The sequence below is a fragment of the Ailuropoda melanoleuca genome, chromosome 15 (genome assembly GCF_002007445.2).
Source record: "Ailuropoda melanoleuca isolate Jingjing chromosome 15, ASM200744v2, whole genome shotgun sequence".
Classification (NCBI taxonomy): Eukaryota; Metazoa; Chordata; class Mammalia; order Carnivora; family Ursidae; genus Ailuropoda; species Ailuropoda melanoleuca.
Genome location: NC_048232.1, coordinates 86,106,537 through 86,128,115, shown reverse-complemented (window position 1 = coordinate 86,128,115; position 21,579 = coordinate 86,106,537). Strand labels below are relative to the sequence as shown.

Sequence of the window (21,579 nt, the reverse complement as noted above, 5' to 3'; positions counted from 1 at the left end):
ACACAAGGACCAGCTGGTTCAGCCAGGTGTCCTTTCACAACCAACACATCTACTTTAATTGATAACCAGGCCACTGTACTCAATGGTCTGTTTGGCTTCCTACTTTCTCTCGAAGTTTCCGGGCCGTGGTTTGAAGAAGGACAGGCCATATGAAGTCTCTTTGGTTCCATAGGAAAACTGAAAAGTCACCTTTTCTGCACGGCCTAGAAGATTAGGGAGTTTGAGGCCAAGCACCTAGGAGGAACGGAAAACCAGTGGTGGTTTACACGGAAGGAAGGGTAACTGCTGAGAAAGACTCTGCTGGCCAAGGGAGCCACATAAACATAGGCCCAAACCGAGGACTACAGATCTGGCCTTTGCTCTGTAACTGCTTTTCCTCTTTAAAATGTGCCTTTGCTGAGGGGATATACACCCTCCCCCGCCCCCCAAGCACGCGCCTGATGGAGAGGGGCAGGCTCGCTTGCTGACTGCAAAGCCAGGGAAATCAACTGTACAGATCCGGAATTCAGGGGAATTTGAACAAGACACTTAATACAAACATTCTGCAAATCATTCCTAATTAACCACTGACGTTCACGTTGTTTTCCAACAATCTAAAACATACTACAGTCGGGATGGGGTGAAACAAGGCAGGGGGCTGAGGAGGGCACTCGTCGTGATGAGCCCTGGGTGATATGTGGAAGTGGTGAATCGCTGTGCGGTACACCTGAAACTCACCTAACACTGTGTGTTCGCTGGAATTTAAATTAAATGAGAAAGTAAAACATACTACAGTCAATTCCAGGAAGAGCAGTGAGAAACCACGCGCTAGCCTACAGAGGTGAAGGTGTGCGGCAGAGTCTGGAAACCACCATCGGTTTGGAGGACAGTCACATTTAAAAGCTCATTATTGAAAGTCCCACTATTAGGAAGCATATCATACCATACTGCCTTCGTTGTTCCCAACCATGGTGTTATAACTGCCCGTTAATCTCCTTAATTCGGTTACTTCAAAGGTAACATCTAACCCATTTGGAAGCGCGTCGTCACCTACGTACACAAAAAATATGGAACGGTAAGACAGCTCGCACATGTGGTTTTACTCGAGGTCCCACGGCTCAAAAAGACAAAAAACAATTTGAAGGTTCACTTGACAAACACACCCTCTATTTTAAAGTTCCAGAACATTCCACCACAAAATCGCAACACGCCTCTCACAACACACCCTGCACCTGGTTCCTGTGGTAGAAGATGCCACACGAGTCAGACTCCGCGACCGGGAGCGACTACGAGCAGCGATGTTTGTTTACGCGCACGCTGTCTGCTGAGGGCATTTGTTCTCCTGCTACAGAGTCCTTGAGGATACTTGGGGCTGCAATTCAACTGCCCTTAAAACATAGAATTCCTGTGACAAGAGGGACTCTAGTAACCCCGAAAGAGAAGCAGCAAACTCGATACAACTGAAGAGGTAACCGCTCCGGTCTTTCCACGGGCCAGGGCAGCGGTGGCTGTGCGATGATGAGGGCCTGAGTCCGCGACAGCCGCCTCGGCACCCGCCACGAGCCCCAGGGCGCTGGGGGGCAGGGCTGAGCTCTGCAAAGGACTGGGGGCCTCTCACAGAAAGGCAGGGCTGACCCCACCAGTTGGCGGGGCGGGGGCCGCATGTGGGGAGCTGCCTCGACACTGGCTCCTCGATACTCAGACTCAGTCCAGGCCGGAGCCCTGGCCCCATTTTTTCAAAATTTAATTAATAGGCTTTACTGTTTAGAGCGGCTTTAGATTTATAGAAAAATCGAGCAGAAAGTAATAAGAGTTCCCACAGAGGCTCCCCCCGCCACCACACACACATTTATGTCTGCAATCATCTTGCGTTAGTGTGGTAACGTTTGTCACAAGTCACAAACCCACAGCGAGGCCTCCGCACGAACCGCGGTGTGATCTGCACGGTTCGTCCTTGCTGCCGTACATTCTAGAGGATCTGACAGACGGATGACGGTGGGCACCCCCATCATAGAATCACGTAGAGCTTTCCTTCCCTAACCATTCTTTCTCACAAGCTCCCAGGTAACCCTAACCGCTGCTGGGACGCAGCACGCGACATGCGCCCCCGCGGGTGACATCACGTCGACGGCAGGCAGGAGAGCACGAAGATGAAACACTGCCAACCAGACTTATCCCCAAGAGAAGCACTCTGGAGTAATGGACGGGCCACTTCTGTCACTCACGTGTCTGACCTGGGGCAAGTTAAACCTCTCTGAGCCGTGGTTTCCTCAGCTGGAAAACATCTTCTCTAAAATAACGCCAGTCACCTCCCCGGATTCTGGTGAGGACTCAGCGGGATCCTGCACACACACACTGATCAGACCTTCGCCGGGACCGGCTGCGTCACTGTTCTCACTGCGGGGGCAGGAAGGGCTGGCTGTCCCCCCACCGCCCCCCACCCTGCTCGGCTAGCTCCTCCAGAAGCGGACTCCTCCTCGCTTGCAGCGGCCTCTCCCTGGTACCCAGCACAGGGCCCGCCCGCAGCGGTGCTCATCTTTCGGCGAGTACGCGTGGACTAAGCTGGCCGACTTGTGCGAAGTCAAAGAGCAAATAAGCAGATGAGCGAAAACTCAAAGTGAAATCTGCTGCCTGGCGCCCTCCCGTTGAAAGCACACGTTCAGATGGAGCCTGTCTGCTAAGAGCCCTGTCCTCCCTCAGCCTGACATTTAAAAAAAAAAAAAAACCCAATCCCCCCCCCCCCCGGACCACTAACTACCAAGACCTATGTGCCTGACGACCCTCCAGGCACCATCTACGTCTGGCCGCACATTCAGCTTTTGTGATGCTGCAGGATGGACAGGAGGGGTAATCAGAGACACTACGCCGCGGCGGGTACCTTGACACGTATCGATCAAAACATCCACTTGTCTAAATATTCCCAGGCGAAGCAATTTTTCACGGGCTTCATGAGATTTCCGCATCACCTATGAGAGAGGACAAAAAGAGAAGGTCTTCCTCTGGGACAGCAACGCAGCTGGTGGCCGTCTGACCAGGCCGGGGGTTTAGCCCTGGTGCTGAGTCACCGGGAAGGGAGCCGCACGGAGACAGACGCGTGAAGGGATGGATGAGCACTCAGGGAGCAACAAGCAAGCCCCCTTCAGAAGCGCAAAACCCGGACAAGGGCAGAAAGCAGGTGCATCCACAGGATCCCTTTCACGGAAACAACAGAATAAACTAGTCAAAATGCACCCCGCCTGGCAGGACTCCCCGTAGGGATGACACTCCATTGATAGAGTAGTTGTGTCTGATACAAGGGAGACTGTGTTGTGTTTGTGCCTTTCTGTGTTGTTTGCATTTTCCAACCACTGTTCTGCCTTTTTTTGCCCTCTTCAATGTTGACAGCAGTACTTTCTGATGCCAGGAGTCCTTTCCTGCTGGAGCGACAGACAGAAGTAGGGGCCAGTGCAGGAAAGGCTCTTGGGGAGCAGAGTAGGGCAGGACTTATAATACGCATGGTTTAGAGCTTGTCCTGTAGGTGAAAGGGCAGTGACTTTGGAGTTTCCAGCAGGGGACAGACAGGGTAGAACTTCCTCGAGAGAGACAACTGAGGCCGTGAATGAGCACGGAGAGAGGAAATGGGGGCGCGGGGAGGCGGGAGGAGCTGGGAGGGAAGCTGTCGAGCATGCGTCACGGTGTTGGGGGAGAAGAGACTACACACGTCACACGCGGAGCCCGAGGACAGTCACTGACTGGATGGAGCGCAGGAGAGAGAGGAGGCTATATCAACTTTCTGCTCTGGGTTAAGGCTTTTGGGTACCATGAGAGAAGTTAGGGACAGAGAAGGAAGGGCCGGCAGGGGCTGGGGGGAAGGGACGATGAGTTCCATCTCTAGCCACACAGGGCTGGAGATGTTTGCGGCGATCCCATGAGGAAATGCTCACGGGCAGGTGCATATTTGGGGCTAAAGCTCAACACAGAGGCCTGGCGAGTAGTAGAAGGGGGGGGCCCTACCACACAGGCTGCAGTGAGACCAGGGGTGTGGGTGGGAGCCCCCAGCAGACGGTCCTCATGGAAAAGCAACACATAAGGATGGTCCCAGGGAAAGAAACTGACGCTGCAGCCTAAAGTGAATGTGAGGAGAGGGGCAAGCAGCCCAGGGTGTAGGATCCGTGGAAATCAGGGGGAGAGAAAACATTGAGACAGAGGGAAGATACAAACAATCTCAAAAGACAACAGAACAAAAGAAAGGTACTCTGCATCGGTGACAGAGATCACTTCTGTCATATGCCAGGAGCTCTTATAAATTAACAAAAGCCTAACAATCCAATGGGAAACGGGACGACAATAGGTGATTCACAAAATATGCGAGCAGCCAGTAAACCTGGGAAAGGTGCTCAACCTCATTCACAGGGAAAAAGCCCCGGTGAAAACAAGGACGCAGGGTACTTCACCTGACAGGTGGGCACGAATTTTAAATGTGTTAATGTGAACAGATCTCCATATGCTATGGAAAATGAAAGGTGCAGGGAAATGTGGGGAATGGGGTTACCGTGTCTACATGTGCACAACCCAGGCTGCACAGGAGCCCCAGCCCGCTGACCGCTGGGGAGTGAGACGGGGGCTGGCGGGGCAGAGGAATGCCTACCTTTCAGTTCAGTACCCTCTGTACCACCAGACTGTTTGATGTTTTTTTAAGATTGTGCTTACACAGTACTTTCATCTTTTCTAAAAAAAAAATAGCCATTTTCTTTAAAGTGAGCACGGCCAAACACTGGGCGAAGGTCAAGGAACATGGGCACGGACAGGAGCCGCCTGAGCCTGGCCCCCAGGAGACTGGAGGGGCTCTGCCTGGGCGTGTCCAATGTGGCTCCAAGGGCAGAGGGACGGAAGGCACCCAGCAAGGAGGGAACGGAGATGGTGGATAAACGGAGTAAGGGCCCCGAGGAGACAGCAGGAGCGGGTGACAACAGAGCACCCCACGAGATAGCATGTCAGAGTGCTGCTAAGTGGGGTGCCAGGGAGGGAGTCGACACGGATGGACCAGCGTCTGCGGTAAAAGAGGCTGGAGGGAAGGGCGAAAGCAAACACAGGATAGGTTTGTGGGAGGCACCCAGGGAACCGGGTGGGAGCTCAGGGCTTTGAGACAGGGCAGTGGGAGCTCAGGGCTTTGAGACAGGAGATTTGTAGGTTCTTCAGAAGGGAATGGGAACAATGCCAAGCAGGGAGACTACTTGCCTCAATAAGGTTTTTCGCCTTAAAAACGTCTCCAATTTCACATATGATGATATCATCCTTAGTTCTTCCAAGTCCATCAAAATGAACGTGTTGAACAACCACCTAAATGTGATGAAGGGACATGTATTACTATTTTTTTTTTTAGGTTTTAAATGCTGGTCTTTTTGTTTTTGTTTTTTAATTCCAGTATAGGTAACACAGTGTTCAATTAGTTTCAGGCATACAATACAGTGATTTGACAATTCTGTACCGTGCTCGTCAGGACAAGCGTACTCTTCCCCCCCCCACCTGTTTCCCCCATCCCCCGCTGGCCTCCCCTCTGGTGACCATCAGTTTGTTCTCTGTAGTGAAGAATCTGTTTCTTGGTTTGTCTTTTTTTCTTTGTTCTTTTGTTCTGTTTCTTAAATTTGGCATATGAGTGAAATCGTATATTTGTCTTTCTCTGACTGCCTTATTTCACTCAGAAGCATCATCTCAGCCCCATTCACGTCATTGCAAAGGGCAAGATGTCGTTCTTTTTTATGACTGAGTGACACTCAATGACACATCTATACCACATCTTTATCCACTCATCAGTCTGTGGACACTCGGGCTGCTTGCACAGTTTGGCTATTGAAGATAATGCTGCAACATTGGGGCACAATCTTTCCAAAGTAGGATTTTCATATTCTTTAAGGAAATACCAGCAGTGGGCCTACTGGATCATAGGGTAATTCTAATTTTGAGGACCCTCCATACTGTTTTCCACGTTGGCTGCACCAGTTTGCACTGCACAAGGGTTCCCCTTTCTCTGCATCCTCGCCAACACCCGTTGTTTCTTGTGTTGTTGATTTTAGCCATCATGATGGTGGTGTGGTTTTGATTCGCGTTTCCCTGATAATGGGTGACGTTGAGCATCTTTTCATGTGTCCGTTGGCCATCTGTAGGTCTTCTTTGGGGAAGTGTCTATTCGTGTCTTCTGCCCATTTTCTAATCAGATTATTTGGGTTTTTTTTGGTGTTGAGTCATGTAAGTTCTTTACATATTTTGGATATTAACCCTTTATTGGATATGTCATTTGCAAATATCTTCTCCCGTTCAGTTGGCTGCCTTTTAGTTTTGTTGTTTCCTTCGCTGTGCATAAGCTTTTTATTTTGATGCAGTCCCAAGTTTATTTTTGCTCTCATTTCTCTTGCTTCAAGCGACCTATCTAGAAAAAAGTTGTTATGGCCGATGTCAAAGAAATACTGCCTGCATTCTATTCTAGGATTTTAATGGCTTCAGGTCTCACATTTAGGTCCTTAATCCATTTTGAGCTTATTTTTTGTGTATGGTGTAAGAAAGTGGTCCAGTTTCATCCTTTTGCAGAGACATGGATTATTAAGTATGATACAGGACAAGAGAGTAGGCACCAAGGCTAAAGACAGATGTCTCAAAATTAATCCAAGGATTTTCTTTTTCAAGTTTAATGACCCATACTTCTTAATTCCAGACTTTATTTTCCTGACTTTTTAGAAAGCTAGTTACCTGAACCTATCCAATGCCAGGTCTGTACTTCCTGTGACGGAGACTTGCAAGGTCTCTGTAGCCAGATGACCAAGGACCACGTCACTCCTAAACCCAAGCAGGCCACAGAGGTCCCCTGTATAGCCTTCCCAGCGAGCTCCCAGAGCACTGACCCCTGGCTGATGCTGTGACCTCCAATTTAATAACTGTGCATCTTGCTAGAGAGCTTATGCACATTTCAGTAAACATAATAAATGCTGGCTCAGAGCCTCCTACCTCGCAGTCTGTAAAAGCTTATTTCATTAATTCATTCAATAACAATGCACCCATCACCTAACGGCCAGGTATTATTCTAAACACTTAGGATATAGCTGTGAACTGCACATAAATTCCTGACTCAATGGAGCTTACCTTCTAATGGGGGTAGAAAAAGGCAATATATATAGTACAGCAGATGGTAATGAATAACAGAGAAAAATAAAGCAGGGATACAGGGAATATTAGGAAAATGCAGATCTGAAAGTAATCTGGATACTGCAGAAGATCTTAATTACACAACCACTGAAAATGTGCTTACACTTCTTCAGCGAGATTTAAATTCCAAAGGCAGCAAAGTTTAGGAAAAGTTTCACTTTCTTCAGGACACAGTATAAACTTACTTATAATTTAGGTTTGTCCTTGAAATACTTTGGTTTTTTTCTTATAACATAAATACAAAAATATGTTTAAACTTCCCACATAAACAAACGATTTCTCTAAAACCAGAAACTGCTTTTCTAAAAGTCACCAGCCTTTCTAAAACGTAGTTGGCTATCCAGTCTTCTTTAATGAAGGCAACGAGACAGGTTAATCCTTCCGTCTCCCTGGGGTCTGTGGAAGCGAATGTCTCCGGCGGGAACCGTGTCGAGCCCTCGGCAGAAACTCACGTCTTTGTTTTCAAGAATCTCCTGTTTAGCTTCAGGTTCAACTTCAACAAACTCAGCTTCTTCTCCTAATGCACCAAAATCAGGTCCATTCGCTGGAAGAGGCTCCAAACTCTGAAAGGGAGGGAGAACACAGATAAATAAGCTCCCAGAAAAAAACAAAAATCTTTGCATTTTGTCCTTAGACGGTGCTCCAGAAAGCTCAGTACCGTGTTTCCCCTCTGTGGAGTGGAGACTGGGGAGCAAAGGACAGATGCAAGTACTGTTGACAGACAAGTCCTGGGTTGGTTGTGAGCTCCCTGGTGTCCAGCGTACTATTAATAAATAAAAAGATGAAAAATAACCGAAAGGGGCAGGCATGAACCTATGATGACTGTGTCATGAACTGAGGTCTATGGGACTATGGCTATTTGGGCCTGTACACCTAAGGCCCATCTGAAGAAAAAAATAGTTAAAAAATAAGGTGCCACGAAGACATTTATCAAAGGGGGCACCTGGGTGGCTCAGTCCGTTAAGCATCCGACTCTTGATTTCGGCTCAGGTCATGATCTCAGGGTGGTGAGATCAAGTCACATGTTGGGTTCCGTGCTCAGCGGGGCGTCTGCTTGTGATTCTCTCTCCCCTTCCCTCTGCCCCTCCCCTGCTCGGGCGGGCGCGCTCACTCTCTCCCCCTCTCTCTGAAGTAAATAAATAAATCTTTAAAAAAAAAAGACATTTATCAAAGAGAAAAAAATTGCTTTTTTGTTTTAGAATGTATCCTAATTTTTAAAATCAAAATCGGATACATTCTAGGGTAACTACACTGACAAATCAAATTACTAAAACTTATTTTTCTGTACCCCGAAAGTCCCATTCACATATTAAAAGGAACTGTGTATGTTCATAAAATGTGCCAGAAAGCAGTCACTTTCTACAATCTGAACTGACCTCTCATCTCGAAAGCATTAAAGCGACTTCTGAACAAGGATTCCACAGGCTGCAGCTAGTACAGGACTTCCAGGGAGACATGGCAACATAATAGAATTTATCATGACACACATGTAACATTGTATGCTAATACATGCTTGCCTAAACACAGGGATTCCCAGACGCTCCTGGAAATAGACTCAGAAGGTCTCGTGTGAATAGCTAAATCGTGGAAGGAGCCGAGATGCCCTTCAACAGATGACTGGATTAAGAAGCTGTGGTCCATATATACAATGGAATATTACTCAGCTATCAGAAAGAATGAATTCTCAACATTTGCTGCAACATGGACGGCACTGGAGGAGATAATGCTAAGTGAAATAAGTCAAGCAGAGAAAGACAATTATCATATGGTTTCTCTCATCTATGGAACATAAGAACTAGGATGAACAGTAGGGGAAGAAAGGGATAAAGAAAGGGGGGGGAATCAGAAGGGGGAATGAAACATGAGAGACTATGGACTATGAGAAGCAAACTGAAGACTTCAGAGGGGAGGGGGTGGGGGAGTGGGATAGACTGGTGATGGGTAGGTAAGGAGGGCACGTATTGCATGGTGCACTGGGTGTTATACGCAACTAATGAAGCATCGAACTTTGCATCGGAATCCGGAAATGTACTGTATGGTGACTAACATAATATAATAATAAAATATAAAAAAAAAAAAGAAGGTCTCGTGTGGCACCAGGCAAATGTACAAATACGCAAGTTCGGGAAAACTGTCCTAACCGGTATCTGCTGCTTCCTTACTCCACCAGTCTCTGCAAATAAGTGCTTTCGAAGTTCCCAGACGGGTTTGAGATCTGCAGTTGGTGCAGCAATGCAGACTCTGGGACACTGCCCCCTCTCCCCAGATACACAGACTCGTCAGGATTTCCTCCATAATGTCACTGGTTGTCTGGAAAGGTAATACCCTGACACGTCCCCTTTCCCATTCCTGCTCTGAAAGACTGTGATGACCCTTGAGAGAGCCTAGAGGTACAGAATCCAGCTAAATTCCTTAGCAGGGCACACGAGGAACTCCACCCGAAGGCCCACATCTGCGACTCCGAGTTCAACCCCCACCACCCCCCCGCACCCTCCCGTGCATGTTTGCGCATACCTTGTTCTCTCTGCCCCGTACAACTTCCTCCCTAAAACAATCTGCCTTAAGTGCCATCTCTGTGAGCCATCCCTGGCTTCTTCAGGTACAATCAGTCCCTCCTGTAGCGGGACACCTCTAGACGCTGGCAGTTTACACTGCCACAGGCTGAGCCCGGGGCTAACGACAGCTGCGGATGCAGCAGTGAGCAAGACAGACCCAGTCCTTGCCTCCCCGTGGCTGAAGCGGAATATCTACATAAGTAAATAGGGAAGAGAATGCTGGGCAAAGAATGTATCATTTGTTTCATATCATCTTTTCATTTTTGTGGTGTAATATTATAAAAACAGAATCATTACTATAATCTCTCAAAATATTAACAAATTAAAACAGTAACTTTTTATCTGCACCATTTCACAAATATGCTTCCTGTGTTTAAGTTCACATAGTGTAAAAAAGTATATGAAATTTGTGCCCATTCTGTATGCGGAGAACATACAATGGTTAGAAATATATTCATCCTATTTGATCTGAATGCTTAGCAAATACACTTTGTCGGGGCACAAGGCTTACATTCCATACTAAAAAAATTCCATTACAGTTCCTAAAATTTCAAAGCATGAAATAAAGTCCACTAAAGCTGCCATGCCCACTTGGATACTTTAATTAGAAATTCAAACTTTAAGAGATGACGTCTTCATGATTCCACGGTTACATCAAAGCTTGATGTCCTAAAATAACGGCTTTACCAACAGAGATTCATTCATTCACCAAATATTAAGAACCTATCATGTGGCAAGCACACACAAGATCCTCACCCTCATAAATTTATATTCCAGTGTGTGGAAAAGCAGGCACAGGTTAAGTATTTGGTGAAATGAATTAAAATAAATATTTGGATCTAGCTCTCTCCTTTCAGCAGCTCAGCCTACCAATCGGCAAGTTTTTTTTTTTTTTAAGATTTTATTTATTTATTTGAGATTTGAGAGAGCATGTGCGTGTGCACAACAGGGGGAGGAACAGAAGAGGGAAAGGGAGTAGCAGGCTCCCCACTGAGCAGGGAGCCCAAACACGGCTCCACCCCAGGACCCTGAGATCATGACCCGAGCTGAAGGCAGACGCTTACCCGACTGAGCCACTCTGGTGCCCCCAGCAAGTTTTCTTGAACACCATGTGCCAGGTATGGTGCAAGACAGTGCTAACTGAAGGGACAGAACATGCAATCAATTTAATGAGTTAAACAACGTCTTTAAAGTGATACAGGCCAAAAACAAACAAAAAGTGTAAAAAAAAACCATAACAGGTATTCATGGTAAATACTGTTTCACAAAATTTTTGTTTCACATACACATGAGGGTACTGGATGGCAAATATAAAATGTGTTCTTACTGTGAATCCTGACTAAAGCATTTAAGTAACACTGGCTAGTGGGCTGTAAGGTTCAAATTAAAGAATATTTTTTGCCAACATATTAATCAAAGCAGCGATTTTAGCACCAAAGGAGCTCAATAAAGGCAAAGACTTTCTTTGATGTTTTTTTCTATAACCCCAGCAGCTGTGCCGGGCACCTAGTAGAAAGACCACCGGTAAACGTTACAGGAATAAGTGAACGAATGTCTACTCTGTTGAAGGTGCTACAAGTGATGCAAACCAAGTAAGATCCAGCTCCGACTGTGACATCTAGAAACTCAGACTGGAAAAGAGTAAGAATAAGAGCTAAAACAGGAGTCAGAGGAAGAATATCAAGGAAGTTATCGGCACAGCCAAATGAGGGCAGATGAGGAGGCTGATGTAGGAAGTGACCTGAACTGAGCTCTAAAAGATGGGACTATTTCCATGGCTGATGATGGGCATGGGGGTGGGTGAGTGACGAGCTGCTGGACAATAGCACAGTCCAAGGAGTGTGTCAGAACAGCGACTGCGTTTCATTTGAATGAATGATCCGTGAAGCGGAGTGAAGTCCAACTGCCCATGCCAAGCTAAGGGGTCTGTGCCAAATTCTTTGGGAAGCTACAGGAAACTACTGAAAACTTCTGAGCAGGACAAGTGAAAACAGTCCATGTTGTAGTAGAAAAGTAACGTGGAGGCCTGGGACTCCGGAGGTCTGAGTTTTGGAACATTCTGAGGCTCTAACAAGTGTGACCTTGGACAAATATTCATTCTGTGGCCCTCAGTTAGGATTACCACAAAGGAGAGCAGTTGGGAAAGCTGTGAGGGCGCACCAAGCACCCAAGTTAAGTACTTTCACCTACTGGGTCTTAACTCTCCCAACAAACTGCTAAGTGCTATTACTGCCTCCACTTTAAAAGGAGTGAATAAAGCATGGAGAGCCTCTGTCTCTACACCGGGAGCAGAAGAAAGCAGGGCTCCTGAATGGGTCTGGGTCTTCCACGGATACTTGGTGCTCTAGGGGTCCACCATGACTCCTGCAGGGGCTGAGCGGGAGACGGCAGAAGGTGACCGGTAAGGAGAGGAGAGAAGACGCCCGAAACGGCGGAGACTATCGAAGTCAACTCGCGGGGAGGAAAACTTATTACTCCGCTCCGGGTCACCACGGAAAGTTCGCTAGTCCTTTCTGGGCCACCGCCTCGCTGAGTGACCTTGGGCAAGTCACGTCCCTCCCCTGGGTATCGTTTTCCTGCTCGGAGGTCTCCGGACCCGCTGGCAGCGTCTCTGCGGCCTCCCCACGAGGCCTCCAGGCCCCGCCGCCCTCGGCGTCCTCTTACCGGGGGAACCCTGGGCACAGCCGGGAGAGCGTCTCCCCGCGGCGCCCGCCCAAAGGTCACGCGGCCCGCCGGTCGCTGGGCCTCTTACCCGGGCGTGCACTGTCCCCATGGCTCCCTCGCCGGCCGCCGCCTCGCAGAGCTAAACCGTCCTGACCACGGTCCGTCTGGTGAGGGCAAAGGGCGGGTCCGCGGTGGTGGAGCTGTCAGTCAGTGCAACACCCACAAGCCCCGGACGCGGCGCACTGGGGGCAGCCATGATACCCCGCCCCCTGGCTCACGGTGCTTCAGCTCATTGGTCCTTGAGAGCCCGTGACCCGGATGTTCACACGGACGCCGGGAAGACGGAGGCCTGAAGGCCGCGCACGCGCAGAGAGTCCAGTGATGGCCTCGCGCTTGCAGGCGCGTGGGTCATACCTCCCAGTATGAGGATCGGCTGGGAGCCGGCGTCTGGAGTCGCCCCCGGGAGGGAGCAGACGGTTGGTGGGTGCTCCAAGGCTTCACCCACAGGGCCCTCCCTTAGCCCTCTTGGCGCCCTGGCCCTGCGGGTGCTCTACGGGCCCCACGGCCCCGCGAAGCGCCGAGGCTCGCCTCCCCCGGCCTCAGGGACAGCACAGATTCAGGTTAGCACCTGCTACCCACCTGTTGGCCGACGGGTCCTAACAGTCGCGGAAGTCCCCGAGGGTTTTCCCCTCGTTGGTAAAGAGGTGAGGATCATACTACGTCACGGGATTGGAATAAGAGGGGGTGTGACATTGCCCGGCACATCGCAGGGCCCTCGTGAGCGGTGGGTAAATCAATGGCCATCGTCCATTGAGCTGCAGCCAGTAAGTACTAACGAGGGTGGTCCAAGGGATGGACTGGAGGCGGAGAAGAAGGCGGCCAAGGGGCTTCATTTTGGTTGAGAAAACAGCCCCCCCTCCCCCAAAAAAACAGCCATGTCGTAAGTAGTCGTCACACGTTGTGACAAATGCAGTGAGAAACAGCTAAGGGATAGAATAAGAGGGACTGTCATCATTTTGTGTCCACTCCCTCTTGATAACAGAGCATCATTTCACCTCCTTTTCTCTCCCCCTTGGCCCTTTCCCAGAGTTCCTGACACTGTTTTCCATTTAAATAGCACCCAAGCCTCCCACTTCCCTGGGGTCCACGTTCCCCTTCTTGCCTGGGAAGAGACAAGTCAGCGCCTGCCTGGGTCCTGTCCTTCCCTCACTACACCCCTTGCAGGTTGACCTACCCATCTGCCTCCCCAGCTCCTGGGGTCCAGGAAATCTTCCCCTGACCACCAAAGTGAATCTTGGTGTCTCAGGACCCCCCCAGCTCAGCCTCAAAAGGCTATCTTAGGTGTGAAAACTTTGACAGAAATTTTTTTAAGCACAAGTCACACAAGCTGGACACTTAACTCAGAATTCATTCTGCCACTTCCCCGTCCCCTCATCTGTAAAAGGCATGATAGCAGTTGCTAAGGCATGATGGTATACTGAGGATTTGACGAGACAAAGCATGGTGCCTGGCTCACTGTAAACACTGAATAAACTAGATCTTTCTGTATTTTCTCCTTCATTCTCTTGAGTAAGCCCTTTCTCAAAGATAAGACGTGAGGTTGACCTGCAGATTGTAACAAGGTCCTGAACCAAATATGTGAGAGTGTCTTGGGTACAAGGCGCTGGTGACAAGGTGACAGAAGACACATCAGAAACACAGTCACAGCGTCATCCTCAAACACCATCTCTGACCGTCACAATGCATAGTAACATATTAAAGGCTCTGAGAAGTCCTGCAGTACCTATACCTGTTTCACTTTCTTGAACCCAGTATTTTTTAAATTGATTGGATCATAAGAGATTTTGGGTTCTGGTTTTTGAGGCTCTTCGGCCCTCCGTGGTGTTCATCAGTAATTCTGGTGCTCCTTTTTTGGATAAAAGATAGGGTTGCGTTTCCGTGCCTCCATCCACATGACTTGCTTTGGTCAACAGGTTGTAGGCAGAAGGGATAGGTATGTCTGGATGACAACCTTAGAACACCATATTCCTTTCTCCCCATTGCTGTGATCAGTAACCCTCCAGATGGGGAGACAGTTTCAGGCTGGCCCAGCCAAGTCTGATGGGCATATAGTATGAGAAATAAATCTGGGGGAATCTTTGTTAAATGCAGCATAACCCAGCCTATCCTAACTGATCAGATCACCTAGTGAGACCTGCAAGGACACTAGCTTTTGAGAAAACTTGGCTTATACAGTGTTGATCTGGCCCCATCAGTAGTAGAAATGCAGTTCAGTGACCACGCTGATTCCCTTAATAAAATCAAACCTCAGGCTCAGAGGTCACAAGGAAGGGACACTGGATCTCCCCACAGATGCCCAGAGAGGTCACTCACCTCTAGTTTGGGACACCCTGTAGCATGGGCTCCAGGGAGTGAGCTGGGGACAAGAGGCTAGATTCCAGAGGCCTTCCGTGGAGGTGGACGCAGCAGGATGGGGACCAGCCGGAAGGGGCAGGGGCAGGTGGGGAGAAGGGGCTCAGTGAGTCCCTGGGTCCTGGCTCAGGCGACTTGGAAGTTGACACATACAGGGCAGCTCTGCAGTGGAGGGGTTGTGTTGGGGTGCTGGGTTATGCCAAGGAATAGCCAGGTGGAGGCGGCCGGGTGGGCCACCCCTCACCTGAACCAGAGACTGGGGTGCTCAGAGTGAGGCCCCCCAGGAGCAGCTGTGAACTCGGAGTACAGGAGGCAAGGCTGAGCATCGGGGACAAGCCCAGCACTCAGGACAGTCTGGGGTCCCAGAGGAAGGAGAGGGATTCTAGGGGGAGAGGGGTTCTGGTCTATGTCCAGGACAGAGCATGTGGAGACCACTTGGCCAGTGGGGCCATAAACCCCGGGGGAGGGGGCAGCATTTGAAGGAACTCATCTGTGAGGGAAGGAAAACAAAAGCGGGGCTCCTGAGTGGATGTAGAGACGACAGAAAACGTTTTCAAAGTCATTTATTATGAGTTGTTTTCTGATGAAAGTAATAAATAGAAATCTGAAAACCAGGGGCGCCTGGGTGGCTCAGTCGTTAAGCGTCTGCCTTCGGCTCAGGGCGTGATCCTGGGGTCCTGGGATCGAGCCCCATATCAGGCTCCTCTGCTGGGAGCCTGCTTCTTCCTCTCCCACTCCCCCTGCTTGGGTTCCCTCTCTCTCTGGCTGTCTCTATCTCATAAATAAATAAAAAATCTTTTAAAAAAAAAGCAGTAAGAAAAGCAGTTGCCTGTAATCCTATCAGCTGCTCACATAATCCCTTCCTTGTGACGATCAGAGAACTAGCGTATACATGGTCCATGCAGAAATACGGTGGTTATTGAAAATACTGCTGACGGCCCTGCTGCGCTCCTGATGGAAGACAGCTGATCGGGGAGCTTGAGAAGTGGGGGCTCGGGAAGGTGTGAGGGAGTGCTCTGAGGATCCCAGGTGGGTGTCAGGCCTGGTCTCCCCCCGCCACCACCAAGGCCAGCTCAGCAAGGAGCAGTACCCTGTTCTGGGGCTTCAGGCGGCTGGGAGAGCCTGCCTCTCGCCAGCTCCTGCCTCCCTTAGGAGGCGAGCACCATCAGAACGGGAGCCTCAGGACCCACGTCCCCAAGACACAAGGACCCAGCAAGGAGCCGCAAGGGAGTGGGGGGTTCTGTGCACTGGGCCGTGGCCCCGTATGCTCACAAGGAGCCTGCCTCTAGGACCCCACAGTCTCATGGCAGCTCCAGGGAACGGGCTCACCTAGAGGCTGCCCCTAGAACCACATTTCATTTTTCAAGGGCATGTCTTTGTAAGAAAGTGCTTTGTCTGAACTTGCTGGGTCTTCCACTCCCAGCGTACCGACTCAGTACAGGTGAGAGAGGCAGCTCACTGTGCCAGTGTTGAGGGTTTCGAACTCATCACTGTTTCTTTTTTGTTACACTCAAATGCATAAATAAGAAAAACCAGCACATTTCACCTGTAGTCACATGACTCTGCTTGCCAAGGAATCAAACCTGGGGAGGAGGCAGGTCCCTGTCTCTTGCTTGTCTCCATTAAGGCTCTGGGAGTACAGAAATGGGCAGGGGATGTTGAGAAAAAAGGGGCGCAGCTCACAAGTGCTGGGCAACTGCCTGGGGGCCTGGGATGCCTATCTGTGCACTGAATTTTTTTTTTCATAAGGCTTATTAATACTTCCCTGATTCACATAACATACAATGCAACAGATAATAAGACTCCTTTATATTTTATACGAAACTCGATCAAATATTCAAGCTAGGTCAAAAAAGCATTCCAAAATGTAAATAAGTGAGCATCTTTTAATGGCCCACGACCGTCAGCGCCCTCCTTAGAGAAGGCTGCCTCCCCGTCCTGCCGCACTGACTACTTCCTGTCTGGGGAAATGGGATCACAGTACTCTTCCTTCCAAACCCCAAGACTGCACAAAGGGCAGCCCAACCTCTAGCCATAAGTCCCCCCCACACACCTCCCCCACATACCCCCAACCCGGCACAACACAGGCTATTCTAGGAATGTTGCACTGGGAGGGCTGCAAGACAGGGTTGGCGGTGGTCCCTCCACCCTGGACTTGCTGGTGTCATTTCCCAGGCAACTGAGCTAACAGACTCAAATGCTTAAATATCAGACTTCCTGAAGCTTTAGAGCACCACATACACCTAGCTTTTCCCCGAAACAACAGATTGCCTTTGGTTTCAGTAAACTATAAATTCAGCACAGAGGCTACAGACATCCGGGCATCGAGTGCCAGTGCAGACGTAGCTGCAGAAGGATCGGGAAGCACCTGGGAAAGAATGTCCTAGACTTGTCTCCTCAAATGACTCAGGAACGCTCCTGCACGAGGAGAGTGGGAAAGGAGGAGTCCCTCCCAGCTCCAGCCCCAAAAAGCCAAGCCAGGAGGACGGGTTTGGTGAGCAGCCTCAGCTCCGGCCCCTGCTGGGCAGCAGGGAGGGCAGCAGTGCCTTCACGTTCCTCGGGGAAGGCTGTTGGCCGCTTGCTGGTGTCTGGGATCTGAAATGAGTGAAGAATACTCACTCAGCCGCTGTCCTGCTGCTTTGAGGTCTTCAGGCTCAGCAAGGATGGACGGACACCACCAGCCAACGCTGAGCGCACTCCTGGGCGCTGCAGGGCAGTGATGTCCAAAGTTGCAGCGTCCTCCACCCTTCCGTGCGGGGCTGATGTCTCCATCCCGGGATGCTAAGCTGGTGGCCCTTCAGCCTCCTGGACCCCTCCCACTGGACATCCACAGGCACAACGGAGCCCATCCGTTCCCTGCACATAGACCAGCTCGCCCACCAGCCTGCACCACCATCCCCGGGCTGCCTCCTTCTGACCAGCTGCCCCCCTCCCTCAGAATGCAGAAGCACCCCAGGGCTTGCAACGGGCGCCTCCTTCTGGCCCTAGAGCCTACAAACGCCTCAGTCCCACAGGTTCTAGTGAGACCAGGCCCCTGTCATCCTCGAGCCTGGACCAGGGCAGCTGCCCTCTGTCTGGTGGACCTGCCGCCCTAGGGCCCGGTGACGAGGGCTCCTTCCCACGGCCACTAGAGTCATTGCCCAGTGCAAACCAGACCCTTCCACTCCCCTAACTTTCAACCCTTCCATGTCTGCCGATAGCACCGACACCCCACCTCCTGGGTGCCCACCATGTGTCCAGTACCGTGCCAGGGGCTCCCAAAAGCCTCAAAGAAACCCAGAGAGGAGACGAAGGTCACCTGCACGGAACAGGGGAGACTGCCAAGGCCCACGATTTTCAGGATTAGACCCAACCCTTGTAGCTGCAACAAGGCCCTTCTCGCGCTGGATCAGTTTTCAGAATTCAGAAGCAACGGCATCCCAGAGGCCGTGTTAGCAACGAAGAATGCTAGGTTCCACCCCCAGGGTCCCCCCCAGACTGCGATTCAGCAAGTCTGAGGTCAGACGAGAATCTGCATGAGTAGACACCCCCCCCACCTGCAAATGAAAGGACCCTGCCACGCCCACACGCCCACGGCCAAATCACTGACCTGGAGGTGGGGAGCAGCTGCGTCACCACTTGAGAGCACACATGCGAGGTGAGCCAGTGCAGCCACCGAATGTCCTCGGGCATATCTGGAAGCCACATCACCAGTCTGCAGGAATAAAACCAGGAGACACACACACACACACACATATCCGCATGAAACAAGCCAAAACACATACACACACACATACAACCAGAAACTAAAGGCAAGTATCCTAGAACAATGCCCTTTGTCCAGCTAAACCACCAGACTCACATCTAATCCCAATCTGATCAATCCCAGAAGGTGGATTAGGGACACGACACCGAAGACGAACTTCCCTAAAAGCCCTAAAGCAAAGTCAGGTCACTTGGGCTCCAGAAAGCTCAAGGGATACGGGTGGAAATAAGGGGAAGGGTTTCCAGGCTTCTCCCCTGTGGCAAGGTACCCCTGAAGCTGATGCAGAGAATGTCATAGTCAAGGAAGCACCTCCCACTCCCCCCCAGTTCTGTGGCGCTGGGCCATGCGCCAGCCCGGTGGACTCCCCACCCCCCGACCCCCACCCCTAAAGGACCCAGGTGGCGAGCTCTGTAAATGCCTGACCAGACCTCACCCTGGGGCAAGGGTGTCGGGGAGCAGGTGGCTAATTCGGTAGAGTGGGGAGGGGATCCGGGCAGGAGAACCAAGCTGGATTCTAAAGGATGGTTTGGCCTCTAAAAGATGGAAGGAAGGCCATGCTGACCGACTCACTAAAAAGACCGTAAGCACCAACATAAATCTAAAGAAAGCAGAGGTTAAACAAATACCCAGGATTCAAGTGTGTGCCTCCTGTCCTCCCAACGTCCCACGAATAAAATCCCCAAACGAACGTGTGCATCTACTAAGAAGTGTCAAACACACAAACAGCATCGAGGAAAGGGTGGGCTGAGAGGGCTCACCATGAGGCACCTTTCAGGGTTCTCCTTATGGACCGTGAGCTCCGTCGCACTGTACAAGGAGCCAGACCACAGGTCAAGGCCCTTTCGTGGATTCTCTCAATCTCCACCCAAGCCCGGGAGGAAAGCACGAAGCCACATGAAACGCTCACCTCTGGACCAGGGCGATGGCGGACTCCACAGGCAGCGTACAAGGCAGCATCACATATGACATTACCTTAATTGGTAAGAAGTTGTAAATCTTGCTCACGTAACCATGTTGGCTTTTAATTGCTTTACTCAGTGCTGAAAAATACAACGTGCAGGTGTATCTCCCACCAGAGTAAAAAACCAAACCGCCGTCCCCAGGGGCTGCTTGGAATTTCTATGAAATGATCCCGGCATCCGAAGAATTAGAAGCACTCACAAAGGAGATCAAACGGGGAGTGTGCCCAGAACAGCCCTCGGATAGCCTGCAGGACACAGGGCTCTCAGTGAACCACTCTCTTTTAAATAACTGTTTTTGGAGGGCGACACAAACTTCTCAAATAGCCCGTCGACTTTTGAGCTTTTCCCTGAACCTTCCACTGGACTCTGTCTCCTTCTGCCCAGAACCCTTTGGCCTGTCTGTTCCCTTTTGTAATGACCTCCTGACACCCCCAATCCCATTCTCCTCAACAGCTGCTGACTAGTGCCGTTAGCGCCACAGAGAGGCCAGTGCCCTGGGGCAAGGGATGACGTCTCGTGCGTCTCTGAATTTCTCCACGTGCCCAATCGGATGCTGGTGTGTGCACGCCTGTCCACCTAACAGTCGATCACATGATAAAGTATACCGCTGCTCAACGGAGATTCAAAATTGCAGGTTTGGAGGCAGGGAGAAATCAGGGAAAGGGGGCACCTCAAGAAAGAAGGCTTTGAGATGGGTGAACATGTGGAGAGGGGTTCTGGAAGAACAAGCCCAGTCCCGTGCCCCACCCTCACCCACTGTGCCCAGTTCACTCAAAACAGGCTCAGCTGGAGTCTGCTCGCCTCTGGCCATGACCCCATGGGAGGGGAGACTGACATGGGCCCGGGCCAAGAGTGGGGGCCCCAACAGGCCTGCCCTCTCGATCTGCCCCACCTCCCACATGCAGGATTGCCTTCCTCCACCACACCCAGAAGAAAACCCCTTCAGTCTCGTCTCTCTCTCTCTCTCTGTCACAGGAAACCACACCCTGTGCCTGCCCCCCTGCGGCGTCGGCACCTGCCGTGAGCTTGGGCGACAGGGTGTCCAGGATGCTCTCGTCCCAGGGCAGGATGCTGAGACGCAGGTGGTCCAGCAGCTCGTCTCCCTCAGGCTTCGTCCCCCCAGCGGACAACCTCGGGGGGGATGCCAGGCTCCTGCGTCCCCAGGTGAATTTAAGGGTCTCCAGCTCCTCTGAGGGTAAATTCAGGCACGGATGGGGCCTGTCGCAGATGCCTACCAAGGACACGGAAAACCAGCCGCCAGGTGAATGTGGGCAGCAGGGGTCATTGCTCACGCACCCACCTGCAGAACGACAGGAACGCAGGCAACCGCCGGGGGAATCGGCTAAGCGGGAGGTGGGGAGAAGTGAGGGCGGGCGTTCGGGCTTTTGTAACAGAGAGAGACAAGTGTGGGGTTTTGAAGCTGGAGAGATGTGAGCTTGGCTTCGGCTCGATCACTCACTGTGTGGGCTCCACAGCCACAGGTGGATTTAATGAAGGTGAAAGGTAAGAATTATAATTAATTTATAATAACGGAACCACCAGTGAAGCCTGTGTTCCAGGCCCTGAGTTAGGAACTTCCTAACCATTACAACCATTCCCACCGGTCTCCACTTCTCCACTTCAGCTGAGAAATCAGAAGCACAGAGAGGTGAAGAGACTCACCCAAAGCCACACAGCCAGTAAGTGGAAGAGCGGAATTCGAACCCAGGTCTGACATGAAAGACGACACCCCTCCACTGTGTGGCTTTGAAAGCAGCTCTAGGTAAGGGAGTTTGGGCAGGCCCTGCCCTAGGGGCTGGGGCTCAGTACCTGATGCCAGTGAATGGTTCCCGCTCTCATAGAATTGGCACGCGGGGCTGGGCCAGGGAACAGGCGGTTTCAGGGGCCCATACTGCCTCTGGCTCCCCTCCTGCTCCCAGACTCTAGTTAAAAAGACCACGGGCTGCCCCTGGATGCCTGCCTATGCCTTGCTTCCCAGCTTACACTTCACACCATCCTCGTGGCCCAGACCCTGGCCAAGCCTCCGGCTGCCTCCCTGGCCCCCTGGAGAGACCAGCATCCACACAGCGCCAGAGGCCCAAACCCC

The 21,579-nt window shown here is 50.9% G+C and overlaps 2 protein-coding genes and 1 long non-coding RNA gene across 6 annotated transcripts in view; 1 reads left to right on the top strand and 2 right to left on the bottom strand.

Annotated features, from left to right (window-relative positions):
- The window catches only part of SAMM50 (SAMM50 sorting and assembly machinery component), a 34,850-nt gene extending 22,213 nt beyond the window's left edge, over positions 1-12,637 (bottom strand). For 2 of the 3 annotated variants that reach the window (XM_019803913.2, XM_002923345.4), the window contains exons 1-6: positions 12,463-12,637; positions 7,608-7,718; positions 5,197-5,298; positions 2,858-2,945; positions 923-1,029; positions 104-234 (exon numbers count right to left, since the gene is read on the bottom strand). In XM_019803913.2, the coding sequence (XP_019659472.1) occupies positions 104-234; positions 923-1,029; positions 2,858-2,945; positions 5,197-5,298; positions 7,608-7,718; positions 12,463-12,483 (560 nt within the window). In that variant the 5' untranslated portion in view covers positions 12,484-12,637. Of the gene's footprint in view, positions 1-103; positions 235-922; positions 1,030-2,857; positions 2,946-5,196; positions 5,299-7,607; positions 7,719-10,774; positions 10,851-12,462 lie in introns of all 3 variants that reach the window. The other variant, XM_034643627.1, reaches the window with a different exon arrangement.
- Positions 12,638-12,650: 13 nt separating this feature from the next.
- LOC117796294 overlaps positions 12,651-21,579 on the top strand; it is an 11,752-nt gene continuing 2,823 nt past the window's right edge. For both annotated transcript variants that reach the window (XR_004620686.1, XR_004620685.1), the window contains exons 1-4: positions 12,651-13,078; positions 19,947-20,127; positions 20,469-20,754; positions 21,118-21,255. This is a non-coding gene — a long non-coding RNA (uncharacterized LOC117796294). The remainder of the gene's footprint in view (positions 13,079-19,946; positions 20,128-20,468; positions 20,755-21,117; positions 21,256-21,579) is intronic.
- Positions 16,945-21,579, bottom strand: part of PNPLA3 (patatin like phospholipase domain containing 3) — a 14,272-nt gene continuing 9,637 nt past the window's right edge. Inside the window, 4 exon segments of the mRNA XM_034643628.1 lie at positions 16,945-17,381; positions 18,376-18,480; positions 19,439-19,571; positions 20,509-20,724. Coding sequence (XP_034499519.1) covers positions 17,291-17,381; positions 18,376-18,480; positions 19,439-19,571; positions 20,509-20,724 — 545 coding nt within the window. The 3' untranslated portion in view covers positions 16,945-17,290.